The 9,906-nt window shown below is 42.2% G+C and overlaps 1 protein-coding gene across 1 annotated transcript; it reads left to right on the top strand.

The window, feature by feature from the left end:
• The first annotated feature begins 1,852 nt into the window (after positions 1-1,852).
• Positions 1,853-9,670, top strand: mpc1 (mitochondrial pyruvate carrier 1). Its single transcript, XM_043696624.1, has 3 exons — positions 1,853-1,949; positions 4,764-4,896; positions 9,193-9,670. Exons 1-3 carry the CDS (start codon positions 1,907-1,909, stop codon positions 9,221-9,223), a joined length of 207 nt encoding a protein of 68 aa, XP_043552559.1. The 5' UTR covers positions 1,853-1,906; the 3' UTR covers positions 9,224-9,670.
• Positions 9,671-9,906: the final 236 nt, after the last annotated feature.

The raw sequence follows: 9,906 nt of genomic DNA, 5'->3' as shown, positions 1-9,906 counted from the left end.
TAAGTGGCAACGTATAAACTTTTCATTGTACTCGTTTGCATATATATGGCAATAAAGTTAATTCTAATTTATGTTCTCACGTGGGTGATGTTGACCTGTTTCCCTGGCCTGGTTAACTGTTAGTGTGTATTGAATATTATTAGTAATCAAGTTGACTTCTTAAGTTAACTTTTCTGAAAGAAATCTGGTTTGTGTACAAAATAAGGGATCATTTGTGTTATGCTGTTTATAGAGTGAAATTATCATCGTTTTACATTTTGTGTTTTGGACTGGAATATTAGTAAAGTAACATTTTGCATTCATTAATTTTTTTTGTGTTGGAATGTAGTCTAATTTTATTGATTGTCGTTTTGAAAGAATGTTTGCAGAAGTTTCCGAGCACGCAAGATTGTCTTTTTAAATAAAAATCTCCCTGGTTCAAATGACTTTCAAACCCCAGCAAATACAGGCGCCAAAACTCCTTAATTTGAGTTCTGTGCTGTAGCTGCTTTGGTCAGTCAGCAGCTTGGAAGAAGCTGTGCTTAATGCTGTTGCCTCATTCATAAGTTTTTCCCGAAGTTGCTGAGGATCAAAATCATTCCTCCTCTTCAAAGCCGTCCTAAAAGGAAATTTGAAGGATCACACGCAGAACCTGTAGGGAACTCTGGAGGTGACCGGCTCTTCTAAGAGTGTGTTGTGTAGAAACTTGTTTCAGGCACATGCACAGTGCACACCCTCAACCAACTGCCCAGATTTTGGAATGGAGTGTAGAGTTTACAATATTACTGAGCAATTTTACATTACAAAAAAAAATTAATTATCTTTTTTCTCTTTCCCTGCACGCAAACTTCACATGGACTGATCATTTATCAGCACAGTAAGTCTTAGTAATTTTAAATGCATTGCTTAATCACTTCTGCTGTAAGTTTTCTCAATTATGATTTCACTTAACTCCAGGCAATATTCACATCTGGTAAATGAGGTGCCTAAACTATATCTGCTTCACTCTGCACCCTCCATCCAGTACAAATAGCGTGATGACAAGCAAGTGTATTGAAGTTGCAGTTTGCTTGATCCTCACGTGCAGCGGTGTTTTGTTGGTCAACAGTGGCTGTGTTTTGTGAGGTGAATGAACTCGCTGGCAATTCAGCAACTAATGAATGGGTACGGCGCCTCACAGTCTCGACGTCTGGGTACTGAGCTATGGATTCAAGAGAAACCACAGGAGGGGATTCTGCATTCTGGTTGCACCAGTTCAATCTGCCCCTTGACCCCATTCTAATGGATTAGTCCCAAATCTTTTAATATCTCCAAACAAAAATGATTGGAGCGTTGGGAGCAATGTTTGATCCGTCATCGGCAGGCAACAGTTCAGATGACCTTTTTGTGTGATGTGGTGCTTCCAGATTTTACTCCGATATGAACCAGCTGTAATTTTGGTAAATTCATACAGAACCGTCAGCAAAGTAAATCAGTTCTTCCTTCACCCATGCCACTGTTAACCTTAGATCTGACTGTTCCAGGTCTATACCGATTGCTGTTTCACCTTCCGTAATCTTACCCCTGAATCTCTTCCACCCATATCCTGCCTTACAACAAGTTGCACTGCCCTCTCTTCCCACCATCATGCATATGAACCTGAGGGCTTTCGCCTGCTTTATATAAACAACTAACAGCAAAATCTGTTGGGCTAGCATACTGTCTGTCTTTCTGCTTTTCTGTGAAAGGGTGAGAATCTAGAGTTGTAAAAGATGTTGCTTTGCTTCAAAGAAGTGCAAGTCTATTAATGAACTTTAGCTTTTTCTAATTGTGAAACTAAAGAAAGCTCTCATTTAAGTTTGACTCTCCTTTTTACTTTCTTCCCATTTCATAGCATTTTTGGGGCCCTGTTGCTAACTGGGGGCTGCCCATCGCTGCTTTCAATGATATGAAGAAAACTCCAGAGATTATTAGTGGCAGGATGACATTTGGTAAGTCAAGGCAGCTTAAAGCTTTGTGTGCTGTTGCAGTGAGCAAATAATGCCACTCTGAATCTCTGGTAAATCTCATTTGGCCAGCTATTTATTTGAAGGTGATGAATTCACAATCTGCAGTAGTGTCCATTTAGGAACATTGGAAGGACAAAGGGCAGAACATACTAGTACCTTCATTAATAATGGTTCGATGGTTCCAAGGGGACTATCCAAGACTTGGTCTTTTAAACTTGTACGCATCAACTAAAACAGGATATTCAGAAATGTAGCAATTTCTAAACCTACAAATGGTCTACCAACCACTTTATGATCTCTTAGGGTTTCCCTGCAGGGAGCTAAGATTTGAGGCCATCTCTCTACCAGAGCCACACTCAATGATGACCCGATGGAGTGGGAAAATTGATCCGTTTTATTTTTTGCTGATTTTTTTTCCTGAGGAAGTGGCACTGCTTTGCTCCCACTCCATGGTGACTTTGCTTCCTTGAGAAGTCTTGGACAAAGCATGTAAATCTATTGACCTGCCAGTGTTCCCTTGGTAATCAAGTATTTCTGTACACATGCAGGTTCCTAGATGTGTCAGTATCGTTTTAAAATATTTTTATTCAACATAATGGGACATGTTATTGTCCATCCCGGGCTAGTGGGACTCATTCAGACCTTCTGGCCAAAAAGTAGGTACACTACCACTGTGTCACAACAGCCTGTCAAACACTAGCTCAGGGTAAGTAAATGGTTGCCATTAAATACTTCTCTTCAGTATCTTGTAGATGTGTTTTATTTCAAATCAGTTGAAAGTAAATTGTTCTTTTGTGACACACTGGGAATAATGTAATAACTCACTGGAAAGATTGTCCCTCATGCGTTTTCTCCATCCACGTTACCCATATTAAACCGCATTAGTACTTTAGATGCACTTCAGTTCTCTACACCCCTTTAAAATGAGTGATTTTATTTGATTCATCATCAATGAGTTGGAATCTTATAGGCTGCGTGCCCAAGAGGTTTACTGCTCTTTAGATACCTTTAATTTCGACTGATACACTCATCTTTGTCATTACTGAGCTGAGTGTAATATTTGACAAGTTTGTTTATTCCCTATCTATCAGTAGCCAGATTGCACATGTGGTATGTGGGTTATTTTTGTTTATGGCCTTGGATCAAGCTGCAGATACTGGTTGGTGGAAGGGTTAGAAGTGAGCTGAGAAATATTACCAACCAGAGAGAAGTGGGGAGCCCGGAACTCATTGCAGTGGGTGAATTGGGAGAACCAGCACTGATGTGATGGATCAAATGGCCTTCTGTATTGTAACAATGCTGTGATCCTATGATCATTGTCTTATTTTGCTATGAGCTTAGAGGTAAAGGAAGACGGCTATTTTGCAAAACTATCGTGTGGGACAATCAAATCAAATTTGCAAAAAAGCCATTTTTTAACCAATTATTATTTCATTTATCCAATTAGCAGCAATTCATCTTGGTAACTATTGATGAGGATATTTGTTAAAGCATTGTTATTAGTTTTGAACATAAACCTTTTTGGAATTTTTCTGTACCTCTTAGGAGTGTTACTCCACTCTAAGATTTTTTTTTCCCTGCAGTTTCCACATTTTTCTAATTCAGTAATCACTGGCAGTTTTCTGGAACTAAGGCTAAGATCCCACTTGTGTGTGAATGCCTCCCATGGGTTTATATGAAAATGTCTGACGCTTTCTGTGTACAGTTTCTTTGTACACCGATGGAATTTTCCTTCCAAATTACTTGTATTTCTCTATTCCACACTTCTTAACTTTTGAAGTTGAATCCTGGGTAGAGTCATAGAGCTGTACACAGAAGCAGACCCTTCGGTCGAACTCGTCTGTGCCAGCAAGATATCCTAAATTAATCTAGTCCCATTTGGCTCACATCCCTTTTAGGCCCTTCCTTTTCATGTATTCATCCAGATGCCTTTTAAATGTTGTCTTTGTACCAGCTGCCACCAGTTCTTCTGGCAGCTCGTTCCATGCACGCACCACCCTCTGTGTGACGAAGTTACCCCTCAGATCCCTTCTAAATCTTTCCCCCCTCACCTTAAATCTGTGCCATCCAGTTTTGGACTTCCATACCCTGGGAAGAAGTCCTTGTCTATTCATCCTATCCATGCCCCTCATGATTTTATAAGCCTCTATAAGGTCCCCCCTCAGCTTCCGACACTCCAAGGAAAGCAGCCCTAGCCTACTCAGCCTCTCCCTATAGCCCAAACCCTCCAATCCCAAGGCAGATGGGACTAGATTACGTTGGGATATCTGGTAGGCATGGACGAGTTGGACGGAAGGGTCTGTTTCCATGCTATGACTCTATAAATCCTTTCTGAATCCTTTCAAGTTAACAACCTCTTTTTCATAGCAAGGAGACCAGATTGAATGCAGTGTTCTAAAAGTGGCCTCGCCAATGTCCTGTACAAACATGACATGTCCTCCCAACTCCTATACTCCATACACTGAGTGTGTGGCTGTTGATAACAATTCTCTGGTCCACATGTTTTCTTGTACTCAGGATGTTATTGAACAATGTTTGAGCAGGATGATGCACCTTTTGCATTTCACAATGAGCTAATATTTTAATCATCTGTCTACTACTTTTACAAGTTGCACTGACTTTAAATAACTTCAAAATCACCTGGCCGTCTATCTTAAGCTTTGTTCTGTGCGATGTAAACAAATAAGGGTATTGCATTTGCTTGTTGCGGTTTGGTCTAACCTTGATCATTGTGGCGCCTTTTTATGTGTTGACCAACCTTCGTACGAAATGACCTGTCTGTATTCTCTCCTGCAGCATTGTGTTGCTACTCTCTGCTGTTCATGCGGTTTGCATACAAGGTCCAGCCCAGGAATTGGCTCTTGTTTGCCTGTCACTTCACGAATGAAAGTGCACAGATCATTCAGGGATGTCGGCTGATCAAGCACAAGTAAGTCCCACTGTTTATGCAAACAATTTTGGGTTAGACGCTAAACTCTATGGCCAGCCTGGGTTGCCTTTGGGAGTTATGCTGTTGTTGTAAAAGAGTCAGCTTCAGACTGCACGTGTGTGAATTTGAGAAAGAAGATGGTGAAGCTTGCATCAACTTACACTGGATAGTGCATCATGAGAAGCATTCATGATTTTAGAACGGAAGAGGCTGCAGGAATAAAAGCAGAATTGAGGAGCCATTGACACAACTGATGTCCTCTTATCTCCAGAGTATTTTCAGAACATAGAATCCCTGCAGTGTGGAAACAGGCCCTTCGGCCCAACCACTCCGTACCGATCTTCCGTACAGTGTCCCACCCAGATCCATTCCCTTGTTACTCTACATTTACCCCTGACTAATGCTCCTAACCTACACTTCCCTAAACAATATGGGCAATTGCCCATGGCCAGTTCACCTGACCTGCACATCTTTGGACTGTGGGAGGAAACCAGAGTACCCGGGGGAAACCTGCGCAGACACGGGGAGAACATGCAAGCTCCTCACAGATAGTCGCCCAAGGTGGGAATCGAACCAGGGTCCTTGGCACTGTGAGGCAGTGGTGCTAACCACTAAGCCACCGTGCCACCCGTGTTATTTTGTAAAACACTGGCTGTTTCATGCTGGGGTGGAGTAGTGATTGTAAAGCCTAGAATCAGTGAGTGCATGCGAGATCAAACCTGTTTACAACCCGTGTCTTTCAACTCGCTTTCTGCATGGTTTCTTTAGCAGCTGCCTTCTCCTACACAAGCAAAGTAATTTGGTGAAGTCAGTAAGTTTTTCAGAAGAATCGAGCACAGGTAGAACACATGGTCTGCTCTCCCATCACTATGACCATGGCTGATCTTGAGTTTCAACTACATTGCCCACCCACTTCCCATAAATCCCAAGAGACCAAAAAACATTCTATACCATCCTTAAGTATGAATAATGGCACATTTAAAACCCTCTCAAATTGCGAATCTGTCGAATTCTCTACCCTTTTGGAGAAATTACTTCACTAGTGTCTTATCCTGAGACTCTGTCCCTGTGTTTTAGATTCCTACTTTTAGTTATTAAAATGGTTAAATTTCTACATTTCCTTCATACATTGTTCATCTGCAATAAAGCAATCCAGGGCATTGGGGTTACAGTTCATGTTAAAATCTACAATAATGTGTAAGGGAGTCATTTGAAATGTATATTAGTTAGATGCTCATTAAGTACATCCAAGCTTTACTTGGATGTTGCATTTGAAGTGGTGCTGGCTTTCTGTCTGAAGGGTTTCCTCATGACCACTCGTAAACTTAATTTGACCTCTTCCAACTATTCAGTGTGCAGAAATATTCTTGTCCGTACCATTCACCCTGCCTCCTTCCAGGGTAATAGGTTTTGAGTTTATCCCAGTCTTCATCTCTTGATACTAAATTTCTGGTTGTTCCATATTCTGCCATCAGTGTTTGCACATCTTCCTTGCATTTTGCGTACCAAACTGACCTTGTATTGGTTTGGCATGTTTGGTTTTAGATTCTTCCAAAACTGTTAGTTAGTTAATCTCCTGTTTCCAGTAATGTGGGAGAATCTATGTGTACCACTACTGCTCAATTCAGAAAGCAGAGTTTAATTCTTAACACAGCGTTGTCTTGCAATTCATCCGGCCTGTTCGTTATCTTCAGAGCTTTACCTTCTGTGGCTTGTGTAATGAAGAAATTTTTAACATGGGCAAACTTTAGTCTGGTTCTCAATCCTTTTGGACAACAAAACAAACAAATTTCAGTCTGTGTCCTAACCTTTTGACTGGTGGGTCTTCCCTGAGGGGGTCAAGGGAGTATTCAGCTGCACACGTGGGTCTTGGGGTTCTGGGAGCTGGTGAACCATCCCACCATTTGAGCATGTGTCTGCTGTTTGTACTCATTGCTGGGTGCCTTCAGCTTTGTTGCCAATGGAACACAAGGGGTAACCTCAGTGAGGTCACGTGGTTACCCTAGTAATGGAGAAATTCTTCAGCGATTGGACACACTTGGCTGGAAGGAGATCTGTGAGAAAATGAGGACTACAGTTGCTGGAGATCAGTCAAATGTGTGTGCTGGAAAAGGATGTGCATCATGCAGGTCCTGGGCCACCTCCATTGCTAAACCCCCACCACCCGACGTCTGGAGGAAGAACTCCTCTTCTGCCTTGGGACCCTCCAACCACATGGGACCAATGTGGATTTCAGCACCACCACCACCTTGTCCCAGATCCAGTCATGATGTGGAGGTGCCAATGTTGGACTGGGGTGGACAAAGTTAAAAATCACGCAACACCAGGTTATAGTCCAAAAGGTCTATTTGGAAGCACTAGCTTTCGGAGCACTGCATCTTTATCAGGTGGTTGTGGAACAGGTCCAGGAGAGACAGAATTTATAGCCAAAGGGTTACAGTGTCACTGAGTTGTAATGATGTATTGTTGTGGTTCTGTTTGCCGAGTTGGGATTTTGTGTTGCAGACATTTCGTCCCCTGTCTAGGTGACATCCTCAGTGCTTGGAACCTACTGTGAAGCGCTTCTGTGTTATTTCCTCTGGCATTTATAGTAGTTTGTCTCTGCCACTTCCGGTTGTCAGTTCTAGCTGTCCGCTGCAGTGGCCGGTATATTGGGTCCAGGTCGATGTGTTTGTTGATAGAATCTGTGGATGAGTGCCATGCCTCTAGGAATTCCCTGGCTGTTCTCTGTTTGGCTTGTCCTATAATAGTAGTGTTGTCCCAGTCGAACTCATGTTGCTTGTCATCTGCGTGTGTGGCTACTAAGGATGGCTGGTCGTGTCGTTTCGTGGCTAGTTGGTGTTCATGGATACGGATCGTTAGCTGTCTTCCTGTTTTGTCCTATGTAGTGTTTTGTGCAGACAAACAGGAAGACAGCTAACGATCCGTATCCATGAACACCAACTAGCCACGAAACGACACGACCAGCCATCCTTAGTAGCCACACACGCAGATGACAAGCAACATGAGTTCGACTGGGACAACACTACTATTATAGGTCAAGCCAAACAGAGAACAGCCAGGGAATTCCTAGAGGCATGGCACTCATCCATTGATTCAATCAACAAACACATCGACCTGGACCCAATATATCGGCCACTGCAGTGGACAGCTGGAACTGACAACCGGAAGCGGCAGATACAAATAACTATAAATGCCGGAGGAAAGATCACAGAAGCGCTTCACAGGAGGCTCCCAAGCACTGAGGATGTCACCTAGACAGGGGACGAAACATCTGCAACACAACCCAGCTCGGCGAACAGAACCACAACAACGAGCACCTGAGCTACAAATCTTCTCACAAATGTAATGATATATTCAATAAACTTTAGCTCAGTGACACTGTAACACTTTGCTATAAATTCTCTCTCTTGTCCTGCTCCACAACCACCTGATGAAGGAGCAGCACTCCGAAAGATAGTGCTTCCAAATAGTGATTTTTTAACCAGATCCAACCTTCCAACTCGGCACTGCCCTCTTGACCTGTCCTACCTGTCCATTTTCCTTCCCACCTATCTGCTCCACCCTCCTCTCTGACCTATCACCTTCTCCCCCACCTTCATCTACCTTGCCCCCAGACCACACCCCCAGCCCCTACCATTAATCTTTCAGCCCCCTGGGCCCACAAGCCTCATTCTTGATGAAGAGCGTATGCTCGAAACAATGATTCTCCTGCTCCTCGGCTGCTGCCTGGGAGGACGTTTGTGTCTGATTCTGTGCTATTTGGAATTCTAGAGTCATAGGGATTTACAGCATGGAAACAGGCCCCTCTGCCCCATTGTCCATGCTGCCCAGGTTTGACAATTAATCTAGACCCATTGCCTACATTTGGTCCATATCCCTCCATACCTGTCCCATCCATGTACCTATCCAAGTGTTTCTTAAATGATGAAATTGTGCTTGTGAATTAAGTCACACAAATGATAAAGGTTGCCAGTTAGACGTGATGTCTTTGTGATTCCAGCTGCAGTGTAGATGCTCAGATCCCATTTACCCATTTGCACTCGGTACTGGTCATGACTGGGTGGCCGAATTGAAAGGACAAAGTATTGCTGATGTCCTCTACCTTGATGAATACATGAAGTTGAAGAGTGCAGTCTACAGAGAGATGGATTTTGTGTGTGTGTGTATTAGGATGGTAAGGGGTATTATTTTAGAAACAAATTAATTCCTAGCAATCTGTTGATAATTGAATTTGTACAAATCTGCTTGCCGGCTGTATGGTATTAATCAGTGATAATGTTTCTGTTGATGCAGTGCTCAGAAGCGGATGCACCGTTCTGAGTAATATCAGTCTACACCTCCTGAAGCACTCCTTCATTACTTCCATGTGTCACCAACGATGGGTTTTTTACGCACAAGTTTCCACATAAAAGGCTTTGGACCCTGGATGACTAATCTTTCAAACATATTTAATCCCAACTGTGTTTTGTGATGTAATTAATTGTAACAAATTTGTTTTATTATCTCCTAAAATTGCCTTAAATTAAAATGAGAAATTATTATTATACATGCCTTTTTAATATGCATTATATATTCCACCCCTCCCACTCCTCATTCGAAATGAACACCGACTGGTACTATTTATCAGTGTGTAGTAAAGTTAGAAAGAAATAATATATGATCATGGATATTTCCTTGTGTTGCAATCAATATTTTGTTGGTAGATCAATGGTTTTTTTAAGTAATGTCTCATGGCAAGCTGTCAATTAAAAGGCATCCAATTCATAAGCAATAAACTGACCTCATGTGTTTCTCTAAAAGCAACAAGATACAAAAACAATAATGTGGCTGTATTACTTCTAATAATGAGTGCTTCCAGTACTGTCCAGTGATATTATTGTGTGTAAACAGGAGCTTATACTGTTAAACCCAGTACTCTACTGTGCCCCATGGAAAAATGGGCTGTTAGAACAATATGGTGGGGGAAGAGTCAAAATGCTGTACTGTTTGAACAAAATCAGAAGTCAC

Source organism: Chiloscyllium plagiosum, chromosome 9 (genome assembly GCF_004010195.1).
Source record: "Chiloscyllium plagiosum isolate BGI_BamShark_2017 chromosome 9, ASM401019v2, whole genome shotgun sequence".
Taxonomy (NCBI): domain Eukaryota; kingdom Metazoa; phylum Chordata; class Chondrichthyes; order Orectolobiformes; family Hemiscylliidae; genus Chiloscyllium; species Chiloscyllium plagiosum.
Note: the sequence above shows the minus strand (reverse complement) of the source record. Positions and strands in the feature narration are given on the sequence as shown.

Bases quoted from the DNA above. Each gene is read 5' to 3' on its own strand.
- mpc1 (XM_043696624.1), top strand. From the start codon at position 1,907: ATGAAGAAAACTCCAGAGATTATTAGTGGCAGGATGACATTTG. The intron at 1,950-4,763 runs GTAAGTCAAGGC...TCTCTCCTGCAG, and splicing joins TAGTGGCAGGATGACATTTG to CATTGTGTTGCTACTCTCTG. The intron at 4,897-9,192 runs GTAAGTCCCACT...CTGTTGATGCAG, and splicing joins TGTCGGCTGATCAAGCACAA to TGCTCAGAAGCGGATGCACC.